The sequence below is a fragment of the Lampris incognitus genome, chromosome 8, assembly GCF_029633865.1.
Source record: "Lampris incognitus isolate fLamInc1 chromosome 8, fLamInc1.hap2, whole genome shotgun sequence".
Taxonomy (NCBI): Eukaryota; Metazoa; Chordata; class Actinopteri; order Lampriformes; family Lampridae; genus Lampris; species Lampris incognitus.
In genome coordinates this window covers 30,760,547-30,780,786 of record NC_079218.1, presented here as the reverse complement: position 1 = coordinate 30,780,786, position 20,240 = coordinate 30,760,547, and the positions used below count along the sequence as shown (strand labels likewise).

Here is a 20,240-nt window from a genome sequence, read left to right as displayed (position 1 = left end):
ATTATAATCAGAAATCCCAAATATGCTATAAATCGGTCCAGAGGAATCATAACTATCTGACTGTACAGAAAAAAGAGCCAACAGTGTAGTGGCTGTTGGGCAGGCGATCAATTCCAAATGTAAACAAATGAGGGCCGGCACAGCCCTATCCAATGCATGTTTATGCAGTATGTTGACATCACTTGCAAAATGTGGTAACAGCATTATTATGCCATCTACAAGCGTGTAACTTTAAAGGGCCATTGGTTGGGGTTTTTTTTTTCAAACAGGAAGTGGAATTTTTCACATGCGCAATGCTAAAAGAGCATGCAGAATGCTGGTTTCCATTTAAAAACCCTTACAAACAGCAGCACAGACCTGCTTAACCCATTGATGCAGAGGCAGTTTTTTTAGGATTTAAGTCTTGATACAGTTTAGAAATGTATACAGTCCGTTCATTTTAAGACGGCTACTGAAGCAAAAGTTGAGGACGCACCTCTGAAGATCCAGGTAAGCTCTCTTCTTCAGGTTCATCAAACATCGAGTCTCCACTGGCTCCTTCGTTGCTGTCCTCCACACACTCAACAGGCAGATTCTCCTCAACTGGCAAGCTGTCCTCAAAACCAGCTGCATCTTCCTCAATCTTAAGAGTTAACACAGGAAAAAATATGATTGAGTTCATCCATTACATTTCTAACCATTGTTGTTTAATAGGATTTATGCAGAACATGAGTACTTCCTGAAACTAAACCGGCAACTACTACAACAATCCTAGGAAGATTCGACAGGAAGAGTCACAAGGGGCGTGCATTACCTCCATTGGAGAGGGGAGCATGCTGAGTAGAAACCTCTACATTGCACTTACTGCTTTCTGCTGGCCCGGTGTGCGAGAGCCATGAGGCGCCCACAGCTCTCACTGTTCTCTGCTGGCCTGGTGTGTAAGTGCAGTGTAGAGGTTTCTACTGAGCATGCTCCCCTTTCCAATGGAGGTGAACCACACCCCCTGTGAAAGAGTCGAATCTTCTTAGCAAAAATTGACGGGACAGGAGGTGGAGCTATCCCCAGAACGCGGTGCTACAGAGAGAATCCAGCTTAGGCCCACATCAAACTCAAGTCCCAGTAGATGGCGTGAGAGTCGCAAGAGCAATTAATGAGGAATGTTTGTTTTACATCACAAAAATGCCCTTTTGCTGAACCTGTCAGTGGTTTTGCACCACCAGCTTTTTATGCACACAAGCCTCGGACAAGGCCGTTCATAGCCTAGTAGGCTATTGTAGCCTCAGGGACAAACATGAAACAAAGGTAAAAGTCACCTGTGTAGGCTGAGTAATGTGACATTCAGTAAGTAACTGGTCAACCCATGCATTGCAAGAGTTTTTATTCAAGCTTGATTGGTTTTGGTGGTGTCTCAATTGTGGCCCTTTGAGGATGTTGACAACCCCCTTTCTCGCCCTAATTTTTTGTCATAGTCTTGCACTATTGGATGAAATGATCAGATGACACACGTTAAGCATGTTATGTTAGCCATTGCATACTCGACACCCTTACAATTTATTGTGTAGATAACACCAGAGACACTTGTGCGAGACAGCTCCCTCTCCTGCCATCTTTGTAATAGCAGGGCACTCCGTCGAGCATGCTCAGAAGACACGTGTCTTCTGGGCATACTCGACATAGTGCCCTCGGGCTATGACCAATCACATTACGAGGGCGTGTCAGGCTTCTGTAATGTGATTGGTCAGAGTGTGAATAGAGTGCCATCTTTGATCTCCACCCCTATTACAGTAAAATCCATTCAAAATTATACGAGCGAGAAATCTTCTAATATAATATCTTTGATAACACTTACAATACTGCTACTAGATCCAGGCAGGCTCTCTTCATCAGATTCACCCAACATCAAGTCTTTACTGGCTCTTTTGTCACCAATGCTCGTGCCCTCAACAGGATCAACTGATTCTTCCTACAGGTCAAAACAGGAAAATGTTTAATTTTTTATTCTTCAATTCCTTGCTATAGCGCAGGGATGCAAACCTAGCACCATTGAAAACTGACATCAATGTCAAAAAGAGGTGACAAATAGGAACAGGAAGACTCAATATTATCAGTCTGTCGATATTGTCGGACGATAATAGCATTAAAATGTAATCAATAACATACAAATAATTACGCATTTTGCATTTAAAAGGCTTGCACCCCTGATAGTGTAGGCTGATAGGCTGTCTCTGTTTTGGAGCCCATTTATACCAGCCGTCCCTGATTGGTACAGTCATGGTAATATCAATCCCCGCTGAGCCAGTCAGGTCTTTTCCACTACCATCCTTTGCTCTGATTCAGTCATAGGTACACAAAGCCACAGACCGAGTACCAAAGATTATCACGCCTATAGTATCCTCAGCTCCCCGCACTGTTGGCACAAAAGCTACTCATACGCTGAGTTGGCGGCACCCGGGATCAAACTCACAACCTTGCGATCCATAGGCGAGAGCTCTACCGACTGAGCTACGCCCGGGTACAATTGCCCAAGGAGCATAGGCTTACTATATTACATTCAGACACAGACGAACCAGCTCACCTACTCGGCGAGGCGCATTTTCCTCGATAAGTGACACATTTCACGCATAAATATCAGAGAACTACCAGGGTGGGTTATGCGCCCAAATATAGGCTATAGCCTAATAAGTTGAAATTGGTTTAGTGTCGAAAGTTTCCACATACTTTAGCCAACCTGGACTTTGTGAATTCGTTTTTGTGATATAAAAATAGAAATCGTATGATTCATTGTCTTCTTAATAATCTGCCCTAAATAATGCATTATTGAAAATGCACTTTTTGCGCCAAACAGCGTCAAACCTGCTGACCGGGGAACATAGGACCTTTCTTTATAAAAAGGGTCCTATGTTCCCCGGGTGCCCTAGGGGAACATAGGACCCTTTTTATAAAGAAAGGTCCTATGTTCCCCTGGACATACAAAACGGGGAACATGGGACCCTTTTGGGGAAAAGTGGGGAATATAGGGCCCCCTGTTTACAAAAAGGTCCGATATTCCCCGGTCTCATACAAAGCGGGGAACATAGGACCCGGGGACTATAGGACCCGGGGACTATAGGGAGGACCCCGAATCTTTGCTAGTGCTAGCTACCGGTAGCTACCGTTTACCGTTAGCATGCTGAACTGAAGTTCAAACATATATCCCGCCGTAATACCTAGAATTACCTGGAGTCACTTACCCGTTTCGTCCGGCTATGTTGTGTTTGTTTTGGAATGTTCTCTGTTCCATCTTCAAGGTATCCTTTGTAAGATCCCCTTTTTTTCGCCATTGTAGCTGGCTAGCTACGTTAGCTGCGTGCGAGAACCGAAAAGCGATGTTACCTTTATGTTGTGTAGTGTGCGCATGCGTGCCAAAATATCAATCCCAGAATTCCCTTCAAGAGCGGGATTTCGGTCATTTCACGGCGTGGGTGCACGTTAGCAAAAATTACAATCTGAACATGGACTACAAGTACGCTTTGTTTTATTTTAAAAATGACAAAAAAGTTGAAGTGGGCTCGGTAACCCAAATTCAACCCGACGATTTGGAGGGCTTAGACCCAGTGATAGAAGAATGTCCAGACCTTCAAAATGACGATGGATGGATCCAGGTCAGGTGGAAGGTGTTTGAGGGGAAAAAGAAGACAGAAAGTAGCTACGAGGCCAAAGTGTTGCTCTTCGGTAGTAAGTTGAGTTAAAATTACTTCATACTTGTTGAAAATGTTTAACGTTACCCTGACATATCAGAGTAAAAGGCCATTTCCTTCATTATTTAACGTTAGAGATAGAGTGTAATTTATTACACGTGCAATAGGCTATCCGGCTGGCAACCCCAGCCTTTAGCCTAGAAAATGTGACATTATTAGCTAGCTAGCTGGAAAACTGATACTGGGAGCTAACCGGAGCTAACGTTAGCGTATCAAGCTTGCTACCATTTAAAATGCTAACCACCGATAAATTTTAGTTAGTGCCCGCTCCGGTTAGCTCCCAGCATCAGTCTGCCAGCTTGTGCCAGCTAGTTCTAGTGCCATTCATATAGGCTTATGATAGCTACCTTGCTAGCGTCCGCTAGCTAACGTTTTTACCATGTGACCAAAATCTGTAAAGGGACAGTAAGTGATTTTAGCGACCTCTAGTGGTAAAAATGAAATTTACAGATTTGACTCAATTTAGAAAAAAAAGGCATTCCTATGCTAAATTGAGTCATGATGCTGTGCAGCTACTATTTTTGCCATTGTCCTGTGCTCAGAAGCTCTTTGTTCCTCCCTAGGATGACAGGCGGGTAGGACGGCAGCCCTTTTGAATTCATAAAAAGACTCATTTTAAAGGGGCAACAGTCAACTCTTTTTCTGTGAGGATCTATGGACATTTAAAGTTTTGGTCACATGGTACAAACGTTAGCTAGCATATAGATGGTGTTACAGTAATCCTTTGGGGTAAGGAATCATTAAAAATTAACTTGTATCAAGGGTGGAGTAGCCCTTTCAATCCATCATGGAATAAGGGTGTACCGTATCAAAATGTGGAAAAAATGAAAGGGTGTGAATACTTTACTAGCTTCCTCTCGAAATAACAATTTTCTCCGTCCAGATGACTACCCTGATTTATGCCAGAAACGAGAGGAGTTTGGCAGAAAGGGCTCCAACATTTGGGACACTTCCCGCAAGCGAATCCCCCCAAAAAATTAACTGAGGAGGAGGAGGAGATTCGGCCCAAAAAACCGAAGGTAACCTTAAAAAAGCACTTTCACCTTTTGCATGTAGACAAAGCATTATACTTCTACTCACTGTTTGTTACTGGTGTATCCACTCATGCTCTTGATTTGCCTACTTGTTACTACCCTCCAAATTAAAAGGCCATACCCTTTTTAATTATGAGTACTGCATGACTAGCGAACCCCTCTGTCATAGGTATTTCATATTATTGCATCGAACATTTGAAAAAAGTCTACATTGAGCGTATCAGGTCAATAGCACAATTGTAAACATTTTTCATTGTCCTCATAAACGCAAATGCACATCTGTCATTGCACTCTCATAATGAAAACAATCTGATTTTCCTTTCCAACAGAAGGTGTCATCGACAGCCCAGAGCCAGAAGGACAAGAAAAAAGCTTCGTCGGACATGGTCGAAAAATTGAAGGAAGAACTAATGGTATTGAATTAGACATAGACTGGAAGTAGAGAGGTTAAAGGGCCACTGCACCCTTTTTACAAGTTAATTTCTAATGATTCCTTACCCCAAAAGGATCACTAACACAAGGTAGCATGAGCTAGCTAACGATTTGGTCATATGACCAAATTCTTTAAACGTCCAAAACCCCTCACAGGAATGCGTTAGAGACTTGCTCCAATTGGATGTTTTGATCAGTATGTAACACAGAACAAATCACTGGCCATTTTCTTTTTCAAAACAGGAAGTAGAATTTTTAAATTCTACTTCTTGGTGCTTTGATGATGCTGCGCTTCACCAAAGTGTAGCCTTTAGAGGGTAAACTCTAACATCTTACATGGAGTTAGTACATTCACTGGGATTATCATCAACTTTGTGATAAAATGAAGCTTTCAGCTCAATGTTGTTCTGGGGGTGTGTTAACCAGGCACTCAAGGTTGGTAATCAAGTAGTGTAGCGCTGTGCTCTTGGATATCCTGGAAAAACGAATCAGATTGAAAAAAGTTTTTCCAGGCACTCGGCAGGAGTTATTTAAATAAAAAAGCCTAGTGGCTAGACATGTCAAACAGCGACATGTTTCGACCATGCAGATATCGACTGTACTGTAATGGAAAATATTGCAGTTCGGTACATACCGCTGGCACTACTCTGACCTAAAGACACCTTCAGTGATTTGGCCAATGAAAAACAAAAAATTGCCAGACCATTAGGAAACAATTAGAAACCATTAGGAAAACCATTAGGAACCTTTACAGAAACCATTACCCCTAGGGAAACCATTAGGAACCAAAAATGGGTGCCTCCAAGAAGGTTTCAGACACAAAATACAGGAAAGAAGGGGGTCTCAAGATATCCGGCATTTGCCCAGACACCTTAGAGCAACCATTACGGAAACTATTACCACTAGGGAAACCATTAGGAACCAAAAATGGGTGGCTCCAAGAAAGTTTCAGTACCCAAATACAGGAAAGGAGGGGGTCTCAAGATATTGGGCATTTGCCCAGACACCTTAGAATAGTGTGTTCTAAGAGAATGTGGAGCTGTTTTGGTGCTGTATTCACATAAATAAATCACTGAATGTGTCTTTAAAGACTAGAAAAGGAATCAATCTTTTTAACATAATAGAAAAAGGTGGGACTTAGGGCTCATTTATGCTTGTTCTCGAGAACCTGTCGCGAGACATTTGAGCAAGGAAGTTCCAATAGGAAGAGTTACAGTGGGCATGGCTAGCCTCTATTTAGAGTCCCTGCGAGGGGTGCATTCTCAACAGAAGCCTTTACAGAGGTCTGTAGAGGTTTCTACTGAGCACTCACCCCTCGCAAGGACTCTACATAGAGGCTAGCCATGCCCACCGTAACTCTTCCTGTTGGAACTTCCTTGCTCAAATGTCGCGCGACAGGCTCTCGAGAACAAGCATAACGGAGCCCTTAGTGCAACTTGTTACAGTGCATGATAAAGGTAAACATCCAATTTCCAGCCTTGGCCAGTAACCAATTTCTTTGGCGGAGAGGGCAAAACAGTCAAAAGCGCTACTCTATTTCACTGGAGTTGACAGTGTGCTAACATCAATCTGATCGAATGATTTGATTCTGATGTTCGGTATACTTGGTACAGGGCTTTCGGTACAGTACAGACATGTAATTGTTGTTGCTTGTGGCTAGGATCTGACCCCCCCCCCCCAGCTCAACTATCTCATTGACTTACAACAAGTGACCAGTAAATCCCATGGCTTTAGAGCTCTTAGCTTTCCTAGTGGTGCATTTTCGGTGTGAGCATACCATAATTTGTTGTGATGTAGTCCACTAGGCAAGAGCCTGAGGAGATGGAGGACGAGGCATTGGATGAACCAGAGGACCTGACCCACCCCCCCCTCCCCCGGACGTGGAGCCAGGCCATCATGGAAAATCGGCGACTTCGAGAGTTAAACGAAGAACTAAAAGAAGAAAACCAGAACCTGAAGGGGGAGCTACTCGATGCAGCCAGAGGTGATAATTTGATCTCAACTTTTTCCAGCTCACAAATCATTTTGATAGCCTGGCTTAGTGTAGTGACAATGAAGCATCCGTCATACATTGAACGCAAGCGTACCCCTGCCCTGGAAGGCTGTCAATTTACATTTCTACTACGGCAAGTAGTGCCTCTTGATTGTGCCTCTTGATTCTGATTGGCTGAAGGGTGTGGTGAAAAGAGGCCAACCCACTCCTTCTCCCTTATGCGTCAATTACTAATGTGTGTTATTTTATAGCAATAGGCAACAACAGTCCCGCCCCTTCCTGTTTACTCCAACGGACTCAAGCTAATTCGGAAGTCATTCATTTTCCCATAGACCTGTAACTAAATCATCATTTAAACGATTTCTAAGCCTCAAACCGAGTAAAAATATATATGTGGGTTATCAGGACCACAAGCCTCATTGATATATACCAAAGGAATTTAAAAAAACAAACAGGAAAAATGAGAAAAAAACGATTTTTTCTATGTTATTTTTTTAAATTCCTTTGGTATATATCAATGAGGCTTGTGGTCCTGATAACCCACATATATATTTTTACTCGGTTTGAGGCTTAGAAATCGTTTAAATGATGATTTAGTTACAGGTCTATGGGAAAATGAATGACTTCCGAATTAGCTTGAGTCCGTTGGAGTAAACAGGAAGGGGCGGGACTGTTGTTGCCTATCGGGTTGAAAAGCATTCAATCACTCCTAGCAGTGGGTCGGTCTGTTTCAACCACACCTAGGGGGTCTAACGCCTCAAGACGATAATCAATTTTGGTGATATTTTATCCCACCACCACCCCCAAACAGTGCTCCTGTTCAAGATTCTTTTCCAGCTTCAGGCTTGAACAAGGAGCACACTTATAGGCTTGAAATATAGAAATAAACTTGAACAAGAGGTTTCATTTTTCATAGTTGGAACTTTCTACCCAGCACCCTTAGGCTTTCAACATACTTCAGATCAATACTTCGCTTCGCTCGGGTCTCACAACCACCCTATTCATTAGGTCGTCCTCAGACGAGTTCGCCAACGTATTTTCCAATCTTCTCTTTCATACATACATCTGGCCAGCTCCGCAGAGCTCTCCACCCCAGCATCCTGCGCCAAAACCTCCACGAATGTTTTTGTGGGGTGACCCTTCGATCGGTGCCCACGTGCACGTGACTGCTCCCATAGCACAAGTCTGCCAGCTGGAAGCTCCGGGTGTCGGTGACAGTGACCTGCAAATTGCATCCTCCTGGATGCAACCCTGTCACTCAACCGTGGCAGCCCACCATACAGTTGCTCGTTGGTTACGTGCTCGCTCCAGTTGATATATATTATTAATTAATAATTTATTATTATTAATGAATGAATGAATGCCATTCACTTATGTTATCACTAATGCTCCATGCCCTAGGTGTGGTTGAAATAGGTCAACCCACTGCTTGTCATGATTTAATGCTTCATTTTCACACCAGGATCCGACAGTGGGATACACTTCTTGGTTTTATATGCAGTCGTTCAGCGCAAGGGCAAGTGAGCTATACAGCATTTTGTTTGCCAGTCTGTTAAAGTGTTCACTGACTTCATTCAGCCTACAATATCAATTGTACATGCCAAGTTAAATCAATCAACACAATAAAACACCAAATTCACTCATTAAATTCCGACATAGTTGCCACAACTCCAAATGGCTGGATGTGGCTTAGCAGTCAGGCATGTGCTTGATGTGTGGTTCCTATCCCCTGCTTAAGTTTGCTATGAGCAAAGCCTAGCGACAGTTCTGCTGCTGAAGCGTGAGCCCAGTCTTGCTGAAATCCATGCCTGTAAAGGGGCCATGATCACACTACGACTGCATTGCTAAAACCATGGCCCATTCAAACCCTCCACACTTCAACCTGTTCAACACCGCTTTTATGCAAGGTGTCTGCTTGATTTCTTGTTAAAATTATTCTTCTTTCTCTTAACAGAGCTTCCAAAGGCTGTGAGGCATCTGAAAAAGATGCTGGAACGGGTTCAAGCTAGCCAGCAAGAGCACCCAAGGTATGGATTGTGAGGCAACATGCTCAATCGTTTGTTGTGAAGTAGTGTTGGAGACTTTTTACCAGTGGCATGTAATGCGTGGGAGGATCAAGTTATTCTCACCAATTCCTTTCTCTCCCATCATGCGCCCAATTGACCAGAGGAGGTGCTATAGTGACCAGGGTACTACATGTTTTTGTGAGGGGTTCCTGTTAGTAGGAAACCCCTGGGGACACGGGGAGAACATGCAAACTCCACACAGAAAGGCCCAAAAACCATCCTATTCCGTGTCCACATATTTGGGAGTTTTGCACATAAGAGATTGGCTGAAACTGGCTTCACCTTACGGCCCGGACAATGGACACCGTAGAGTCACTAGCCATCCCCATTTCTGAACCCCCCCCCCACTGGAGACACATCGTCCTCTGCAGGACTCGAACCCAGGGCCTTCTAGCTGTGGGGCGACAGAACTACGACTGTACCAGAATTTTTAGAAAATAATTTGTTTCAAGACTGGCAGTCTTCCACTTTTCCCACTTCTTTTTGACTGGTTTCCACTTGTTTTAATCTATCTAGCACCACAGCTGCAGCAGTGATGTCATCACCAACATCTGCACGTGCTGCAATGTCATCTCCAACATCTCCAGCTGCAAAACCAGTGAGGTGTCCATCTGCTGAAGAGTCATCTAATGAGTCTAACAACATGGCAAGTATTGCACTTTTAAAGCACATTCACCTGGATTACCTTTGTGTCCGTCAGTCCGATTGTTTGTCCGTTTGTCTGTCATCACGATGTGAGGGCCTAAACATGCACGGATTTGATTGATTAAATTTTGCACGTGCGTCTGGCCTGGAGATACACCCAGACCTAGAGCTGCGCGATGTTTCGGTTTAACCGAACAGAACGATTTCCTGGTGAAAACGGTTATTTAAATGTTCACATCGTACATTCGATTTCCACAAACGCGTTATTTTTGGTATATATAAGCCACCGTAGTTTCCGTTGCCTTTCATCTTCCACACACGAGCGCGAGTCTTGAAAACAATAACAATGCCGGCTCGCGACGCTACTGGACTACCGTTACAAACTTCCATTCTCGGCAGAAAGAACTGGTACAGTACTTCACTTTACCGGGCAAATGCGACAATGACGAGTCCCGATCCGCGTTTACCAATACCAGGATTCACGTTGTTGCACATAGGCTAAATGCGCACATCCCATGAACTACAACTCAACTGTATTACCTGTCTTGCTTGCATGATGTCTGTACCGTTGGCCCGAGGCAGGGGAACACTGTGCAGGTAGGCCATTTGTCTGTATGTGACTTGTGTCTGTATCTGTGTGTACTCCAAGTTGTGAATATCTACGGTAGATAAACAGTAGATATGGACTACCGGTAGATAGTATTTTGCGTTCTAGTAGTGCGTTACGCGCATGCGGTATGCTTTGGGGTTGAATGCGATGAGAATGCATCCATAGTGTATGTGCGTGCTGGAGCGCAGAGGTCTGGGCCCGGGGTGTGTGTGGGCCAAACATACTTCACGACACGAGCTGCAATGCAGCTCTTGCAATGGGATTATCAGTTATTTCTGTGAGCCCATGCAGTCGGTGTCCAAAAAATCAACGCTTGCTGTCTGACTTAGTAATGAAGAGATTTCTGGTGTGTGTGTGTGTGTGCTTGATCCCTCTATTCTACTTTTCTACTGTAGGCTATATGTGTGAGTGACCCATCATTTACAGTTAGGCTAATATTTCAAGACACATTTAGTTAACTATGGAAATAGTACGATTAATCACAATTAAATATTTTAATCATTTGCATCACTAAATATAATGTGATTATCACTTTGAATTAAAAAAAAAAGTTAAGTTAAAAAAAGACATTCAAAATATATATATTTTGTCATTTTTTTTAAATTATTATTTACAAAACAATCGTAATCGTAATCGAAAAATCGGCTTTGAGAGAAAAAAATCGGGATTTTCTTTTTAGGCAAAATCGAACAGCCCTACCCAGACCATTTTAAAATTTTGTCCGTAGCCCAAACAGGCGTGGCTGAGCGGCACGTTGAATGCCGCGCTATGGCTTGGGCAGATGCAAAGGTTTTTTTGTAGGCAAATGAAATTTGGGATGCAGGTTAAGGGCATGAAGACACACCAAAACTGACTAGCAGAATTAGCCCTAGTCCAACAGGAAGTCCGCCATTTTGCTCGTAATGTGGCGTTTGTGTCTGTACCACGATATGAGGGCCTAAATGAGCACGGATTTGGACAAAATTTAGCATGGACATCCGGCATAGAGATACGCCCAGACCATTTTTGATTTTCGGTCGTAGCCCCTCGTTGCTATACATGGTTTTTGTTCTGGCTCAGTGGCCAAGTGATTAGAATGTCTGCCCTGAGATCGGGAGGACGCTGGTTCGAATCCCACCATCGGCTGTGGCTGCGTCATAGTACTAAAGACTGTAAAAATGGTACCCAGTGCCGCCCTGCTTGGCATTCAGCATGAAGGGTTGGATTGGGGAAATTTCCCTGTGATGTACTGTCGTTATGTCCAGGGGGTGTACTTGTACATCAAGCTTCCAGTTTGATCGAGCCTTTGAGCCGAAAGGCTCGAACGCCCCGCTCCTGTTCTCAAAGCTTCTTCTAAGTAGATTTGTTGTGCTAATTGTTTCTATTATGTTTTACAGGTCTGTCTTGTGCCAGGTTCCGATGTTTATGTCTCAAAAGTCAAGCTGAGCGCACTACGCTCAACGACACATGCGTCTTACATTGGGGACCTGGCCGTTGTAGTCTTTGGCAGGGATGCCCTGTCCAGCTTGACAGGCAGACAGTCTGCGGCGCACAAGGAGCTAGAATGCAAGCCGTCATTGGATAGGGGAAAACTCGAAGCCTTAATTGGTGAGTTTTTTAATATTGTGGTCACTTCTCGCATACCAAGAGTCATTCACCCATTTCGGCATGTGCAACACACTACCACCAGTTGGTTGAAACTCACTTATGGGGGGTTATTGGCTCCACGCAAATGATTGGTCTGCTATAGTTTGTCTGTGATTGGCTGTTCATGTATAGAAGCAATCTTTAAAGGGTATAACATGCATTCCTATTTATTATTATAATATCTTTCATAAGGCTACCTTTACAACTTGTGGTAATTGTGTCCATTGCAGGGCATGCCCGGATCAAATTTCCGTCTGTTTCCGTGTCTGAGGTGAGGCGTATCATCCGTCAGAAGTGTAACAACTTGGCCTATACGTCCAAAAAGTATAAGGTGATTCATTGATCATCCTTTTTTTTTAAGATTTATTTTTGGGCACCAGAGCGTGCTGCGCTAACCACTGCGCTACGTAGCCGCACATTTATCCATTTTGATTAAGAAAAAAAAAAAAATTAGTGTGCAGCTGTCTATTTGTGAACATTCTGTTACCTTGCTGCAAGAAATGTTTACTTGTTTATTCAACTTGTTTACCCAATAAAACAGTTAAAAACAAAGAGAATAATTAGCCAATTTTATAAGATTTGGTTGAATAATCCATAATGGTTGGTATATGAAAAACTGTGTGTGTGTGTGTGTGTGTGTGTGTGTGTGTGTGTGTGTGTGTGTGTGTGTGTGAGGGAAGGGGTAGAATGGTGCCATCTAGTGGATCATTAATTCAATTCTATTGTCTAGTGTTCAGCTGATGAAAGGTTACAGCACTTCCCTTACCAAAAATGAGTATACTTACAGTATATTTTTAAGCATACTTTAAGTTAAGTCCAAGTATACTTGTAGACTTATATTTATAGTATACTTGTAGTATACTTGCTAAAATACTAAATTCGGACCACTTGAAGTATACTATGAGTATACTCTGAGTAAGTATACTATGAGTTACTCAGAGTATACTCGTAGTATACTTCAAGTGGTCCGAATTTAGTATTTTAGCAAGTATACTACAAGTATACTATAAATATAAGTCTACACGTATACTTGGACTTAACTTAAAGTATACTTAAAAAATATACTGTAAGTATACTCATTTTTGGTAAGGGTGGAAGCTCCGCCAGCTGCTGGCAAGTACGATGCTATAAAGACATTCCTCCTGAAACTAGTTGAACTGTCGGAGCTGGAGAAGGCAGACCGTTTACAGTTCCCGAATGGCCTCGGCGACGGCAAACCGTCTGAGTTAATGGAAAAAATGCTGTCTGTGCTGGGATCGGCTGATCCGGCCTTTCTTTTCACACACATTTTTCTGAGGCAGCTCCCCGCACCTGTACGCACAGCACTGGCCAGTTCTCCTCTCGCCGCCTCCAAGGACTACCGTTCTCTGGCTGCTGAAGCAGACAGGGTTTTCCTGGCCAACCGGCAACAGTTTGTGCATGCCCTGCTACCCTACAAGACCGCCCCACCACCACCTGTGTACGACTATATGGACACCGCGGCTGCGGTGACAGCCCACCGCCAACCTGACGACGGGCTCTGTTATTACCATGCCAGGTTTAGGGCAAAAGCAAAACAGTGTCGCAAACCCTGCAGTTACAGGGTTCAGGGAAACGCCAAGGCCGGCGCTCGTTAACGGCTATGGGCGCCGGCCGTGACTGCAAGCTGTTGTTCATCAGAGACTCCTTGTCGGGCCGGCGGCTGCTGGTTGACTCTGGCGCTCAACTCAGCATACTACCAGCACAAGCTGTGGACACAATGACCGACAGTCACGGCCCCCAGATGGACGCCGCCAACGGCACGTCCATTCGGACGTACGGTATCAGACATGTGGACGTGTGTTTTGGCGGCCGACGTTTCGGCTGGGACTTTGTGATGGCTGCTGTATCCACCCCGCTCCTAGGTGCGGATTTCCTCTGTGCTTTCAACCTGCTGGTGGATGTTAAAAACTGTCGCGTGATTGATGCCGTCTCTTTTGCGTCATACCCCTGCACGCTTGGGGGGGCTGGAGCGCTGTGCCTCGCTAACACACTCTCCACCGTGGATCCATACCAACGCCTGCTCGCAAATTTCCCCGAGCTCACCACACCCACCTTCTCCCCGGCGGTGGCCAAGCACGGCGTGGAACATCATATCACCACAGTGGGCCCCCCAGTTTACGCCCGGGCCCGACGCCTCGACTCGGCCAAGCTCGCAATAGCCAGGGATGAGTTTTCGACTATGGAGCGCCTCGGCATTGTCTGCCGTTCTGACAGCCCGTGGGCTTCCCCTCTTCACATGGTTACTAAGGCCGACGGGGGTTGGCGCCCGTGCGGGGACTACCGTCGCCTAAACAGTGCCACGACCCCCGACTGGTACCCCATACCGCACATACAAGATTTCTCTACCCACCTGGTGGGCGCTGCCATCTATTCCAAAATCGACTTAGTGCGGGGGTATCACCAAGTGCCGGTCCACCCACTGGATGTCCCAAAAACGGCAGTCATCACACCCTTTGGGCTCTTTGAGTTCTTACATATGCCTTTCGGCCTTAAAGGGACGGCGCAGACGTTTCAGCACCTTTTGGATTCTGTGCTCCGCGACATGCCATTTTTGTTAGTGTACTTAGACGACATCCTCGTGGCCAGCGCGTCGGCGGAGGAACACATGACGCACCTCAGACAGCTGTTCGACAGGCTCAGTGAACACGGCCTCATCATCAACCCAGCTAAGTGTCAGTTCGGGGAGTCGTCCATCACCTTCCTCGGGCACCACATCACTCCACAGGGGGCCGTTCCCCTCCCTGCCAGGGTTGAGGCTGTCACCATGTTCCCCCGCCCCCGCACTGTACAGTCGCTGCAGGAATTCCTGGGCATGGTGAACTTTTATAACCGTTTCCTGCCCCGTGCCGCCCACATCATGCGTCCCCTGTATGAGGCCCTGCGGGGTAAGAAGTCTAAGGACGAGCTGGACTGGTCTTCGGGGATGGACGAGGCTTTTGTGGCCGCCAAGACCGCGCTGGCCAACGCTGCGCTGCTAGCTCACCCGTCGCCTGCCGCCCCCATAGCCCTTACAACGGATGCCTCCGACTACGCCGTGGGGGCCGTGTGTGAGCAGTGGGTGAGAGGGGGCTGGCAGCCGTTGGCGTTCTTCAGTAAACAACTCCGTGAGAGCGAGCGCAAATACAGCACCTTTGATAGGGAACTACTGGGTCTCTTCCTCGCAACCAGACACTTTAGGTTCCTATTGGAGGGCCGACAGTTCACCACAAACCGCTGACGTTCTGTATGGCCAAAACCTCAGAACCGTGGTCTGGGCGTCAGCAGCGCCATCTCGCGGCGGTTTCCGAGTTTACCACGGACATACAACACGTGTCGGGCAAGGATAACTTCGTCGCCGACTGCCTTTCACGGGCGGTTGTTAACGCCGTTCACTTGGGACTCGACCACGCCGCTATGGCAGCGGACCGAGCCAAGGACGCGACCGTTCAAGACTACCGGTCGACCCCTACGGCGCTACGGCTGGAGGACGTGACGTTCGACGCGGCCAACACCACCCTCCTCTGTGACATCTCCACTGGTCAACCGCGCCCCCTGGTGCCTACTTCCTGGCGGCGCCGAGTTTTCGACACCGTCCACGGCCTTTACCACCCGGGAGTGAAGGCCTCGACCAAGCTGGTGAGCATCAAGTTCGTTTGGCCTGGGCTCCGTAAGGATGTTAGAGCCTGGGCCAGCTCGTGTGTGGCGTGCCAACACGCCAAGGTGCACCGCCATACCAAGGCCCCTTTGGCGCCGTTTGTGGTTCCAGAGAGGCGGTTTGACCACGTCAATGTTGACCTGGTGGGTCCCCTGCCCCCCTCCCGTGGTTATACGTTCCTCCTCACTATTGTGGACAGGGCCACCAGGTGGCCAGAGGCTATTCCCTTGTCCTCCACGACGGCAGCAGAGGTAGCACGGGCGTTCATCGGCTGCTAGGTGGCCCGTTTCGGCACACCTGGTGACATCACGAGCGACCGGGGCTCCCAGTTTACCTCGGAGCTCTGGACGGCGGTCGCTGAGCACCTGGGGGTGAAGATCCACCGCACTACGGCGTACAACCCGCAGAGCAACGGACTTTGTGAGCGGTTCCATCGGGACATGAAAGCCGCTCTGCGGGCAAGCCTCACTGGCTGCGACTGGATGGACCGGCTCCCGTGGGTCATGCTCGGCCTGCGTTCGGCCCCGAAGGAAGACCTCCAGACCTCCTCCGCTGAGCTGGTGTATGGCCAGCCCCTGCGGGTTCCGGGGGAGTTTCTTACGGATGCTACGGCTCCCTGGTCGGCTGCCTCTCACCTCAGTGCGTCCCGGAGCGCTGCCGGTGCCTTCGCTCCCGTCACCTGTTTTCCCCATGACTTTGCACTATGTCATTGACTGTTCTGTTGTAGAGTCTATTTTTATGTTCATGACTTGCACTTTTGCTGTTTTGCATTGTTTTGTGTAGGTGAATTCTGGGGGGGCCTGTGTGGTGACCCACATCTATATAACGAAAGACATTCACCTGAGAGGACGGTGTACCTTTAAGGGAAGAGGCGAGGGGTCAGATAATGCACTTCCGCTTCCGGTTCACAGTTCAGTGTCGTTGTCGAATGTATGACATGCTAAGTTGGAGCTAGTAAACTACCTCGACTACGTCTACTCTCACGTCTCCTGTCTCGTTTTCTAACTCCACACTGCACACATACACGGGCACACATGTCACAGGTAGACGCTGCACCGCTTAAAAACTACATTGAAATAAAGTTGTAAATTTATTTTTTTATCCGAAATTATTTTAAAATATCTTATTGTAAACCCAGCCACTGAGGATGCACAAGCCAGTGCATTCTTAGTGCCGGTCCCAAGCCCGGATAAATGGGGAGGGTTGCGTCAGGAAGGGCATCCGGCGTAAAATCTTTGCCAAATCAAATATGCGGATCATAAATAAGACTTACATACCGGATCGGTCGAGGCCCGGGTTACCAACGACCGCCACCGGTACTGTTAACCCACAGGGTGCCGGTGGAAACTATGCTACTGTTGGGCGAAGGAGAAGGAGAGGGGGAAGGCATGTCCAGAGGCAGCTAGAGAGGAGGAAGGGTAGGCGTGTGGAGGTGAGAGTCAGAACTTTGAATGATGCTAATATGACTAGTATAGGGAGAGAGCTGGCTGACATGATGGAAAGAAGAAAGGTAGGCATACTGTGTGTGCAAGAGACCAGGTGGAAGGGGAGTAAGGCCAGGAGTATCGAAGGTGGGTTCAAACTCTTCTACCATGGTGTGAATGGGAGGAGAAATGGGGTAGGGGTAATTCTGAAGGAAGAGTATGTAAAGAGTGTGCTGGAGGTGAAGAGAGTGTCAGAAAGAGTGATGAGTACGAAGCTGGAAATCGAAGGTGTATTGCTGAATGTTATCAGTGCATATGCCCTGCAAGTTGGGTGTGAGATGGACGAAAAAGAAGAATTCTGGAGTGAGTTGGACGACGTGATGGAGAGGGTACCCAAGGAGGAGAGAGTGGTGATTGGAGCGGACTTCAATGGACATGTTGGTGAAGGGAACAGAGGTGATGAGGAGGTGATGGGAAGGTATGGAGTCAAGGAGAGAAATGTGGAAGGACAGATGGTGGTCGATTTTGCGAAAAGGATGGAAATGGCTGTGGTGAATACATATTTCAAGAAGAGGGAGGAAAACAGGATGATGTACAAGAGTGGAGGAAAGTGCACACAGGTGGATATCTTATGTAGAAGGCGCGATCTAAAAGGGATTGGAGACTGCAATGTGGTGACAGGGGAGAACGTAGCTAGGCAGCATCGGATGGTGGTCTGTAGGATGACTTTGGAGGCCAAGAAGAGGAAGTGAGTGAAGACACAGCCGAAGATCAAATGGTGGAAGTTGAAGAAGGAAGACTGTTGTGTGGAGTGCAGGCAGGAGTTAAGACAGGCACTGGGTGGTAGTGAAGAGTTGCCAGATGGCTGGGCAAGCATTGCAGAAATAGTGAGGGAGACAGCTAGGAAGGTACTTGGTGTGTCATCAGGACAGAGGAAGGAAGACAAGGAGACTTGGTGGTGGAATGAGGACGTACAGCAAAGTATACAGAGGAAAAGGTTGGCAAAGAAGAAGTGGGATAGTCAGAGAGATGAAGAAAGTAGACAGGAGTACAAGGAGATGCAGCATAAAGCAAAGAGAGAGGTGGCAAAGGCAAAGGAAAAGGTGTATGGTGAGTTGTATGACAGGTTAGACACTAAGGAAGGAGAAAAGGACTTGTACCGATTGGCTAGACAGAGGGACCAAGCTGCAAAGGATGTGCAGCAAGTTAGGGCGATCAAGGATAGAGATGGAAATGTGCTGACAAGCGAGAAGAGTGTGCTAAGAAGGTGGAAGGAGTGCTTTGAGGGGCTGATGAATGAAGAAAATGAGAGAGAGAGAAGGTTGGGTGATGTAGGGATAGTGAATCAGGAAGTTCAGTGGATTAACAAGGAGGAAGTGAGGGCAGCTATGAAGAGGATGAAGAGTGGAAAGGCAGTTGGTCCTGATGACATACCTGTGGAGGCATGGAGATGTTTAGGAGAGATGGCAGTGGAGTTTTTAACTAGATCGTTTAACACAATCTTGGAAAGTGAGAGGATGCCTGAGGAGTGGAGAAGAAGCATACTGGTACAAATTTTCAAGAACAAGGGTGATGTGCAGAACTGTAGCAACTACAGAGGTGTAAAGTTGATCAGCCACAGCATGAAGATTTGGGAAAGAGTAATAGAAGCTAGGTTAAGAGGAGAGGTGATGATCAGTGAGCAGCAGTATGGTTTCATGCCACGAAAGAGCGCCACAGATGTGATGTTTGCTTTGAGAATGTTGATTGAGAAGTATAGAGAAGGCCAGAAAGAGTTGCATTGTGTCTTTGTAGATTTAGAGAAAGCATATGACAGGGTGCCGAGAGAGGAGGTGTGGTATTGTATGAGGAAGTCAGGAGTTGCAGAGAAGTACGTAGGAGTGGTGCAGGATATGTATTAGGGAGGTGTGACAATGGTGAGGTGTGTGGTTGGAATGACAGATGGGTTCAAGGTTGAGGTGGAATTACATCAAGGATTGGCTCTGAGCCCTTTCTTGTTTGCAATGGTGATGGACAGGTTGACGGACATCATCATGGATGATGATGTTCGCGGATGACATTGTGATCTGTAGCGAGAGTAGGGTGCAGGTTGAGGAGAGCCGGGAGAGGTAGAAGTATGCACTGGAGAGAAGAGGAATGAAAGTCAGTAGGAGCAAGACGGAATACCTATGCATGAATGAGAGGGAGGACAGTGGAATGGTGAGGATGCAAGGAGTGGAGGTGACAAAGGCATTTGAGTTTAAATACTTGGGGTCAACTGTCCAAAGTAACGGGGAGTGCAGTAGAGAGGTGAAGAAGAGAGTGCAGGCAGGGTGGAGTGGGTGGAGAAGAGTGTCAGGAGTGATTTGTAACAGAAGGGTACCAGCAAGAGTTAAAGGGAAGGTTTACAAGATGGTTGTGAGACCAGTTATGTTATATGGTTTGGAGACAGTGGCACTGACGAAAAGACAGGAGGCGGAGCTGGAGGTGGCAGAGTTGAAGATGCTAAGATTTTCACTGGGAGTAACGAAGAAGGGCAGGATTAGGAACGATTATATTAGAGGGACCGCTCAGGTTGGACGGTTTGGAGACAAAGCAAGAGAGGCAAGATTGAGATGGCTGGGACATGTGTGGAGGAGAGATGCTGGTTATATTGGGAGAAGGATACTGAATATGGAGCTGCCAGGAAAGAGGAAAAGAGGAAGGCCAAAGAGGAGGTTTATGGATGTGGTGAGGGAAGACATGCAGGTGGCTGGTGTGACAGAGGAAGACGCAGAAGACAGGAAGAAATGGAAACGGATGATCCGCTGTGGCGACCCCTAACAGGAGCAGCTGAAAGTAGTAGTAGATTTTAAAATATCTTATTGTAGTGACCTACTTACAGGTTACATATTAACCATGCGGGCGGCGGGCCAGAGACGGTCCCTTTAAGACAGTGGGCGGGTGTTAGCAAAGGGTATTATGGGTAGACACGAGGATGAGGTTTAGCAGAATGAACTGCGAACTTAGTTTGAGTTGGAGGAAATAAACGACCCCATGGCTGTGTGGTCAAAAGGGGAA

The 20,240-nt window shown here is 46.5% G+C and overlaps 1 protein-coding gene across 1 annotated transcript; it reads left to right on the top strand.

The window, feature by feature from the left end:
• The first annotated feature begins 3,200 nt into the window (after window positions 1-3,200).
• Window positions 3,201-12,664, top strand: LOC130117299 (uncharacterized). Its single transcript, XM_056285509.1, has 8 exons — window positions 3,201-3,693; window positions 4,600-4,735; window positions 5,080-5,163; window positions 6,980-7,166; window positions 9,130-9,202; window positions 9,758-9,887; window positions 11,873-12,083; window positions 12,353-12,664. Exons 2-8 carry the CDS (start codon window positions 4,616-4,618, stop codon window positions 12,463-12,465), a joined length of 918 nt encoding a protein of 305 aa, XP_056141484.1. The 5' UTR covers window positions 3,201-3,693; window positions 4,600-4,615; the 3' UTR covers window positions 12,466-12,664.
• Window positions 12,665-20,240: the final 7,576 nt, after the last annotated feature.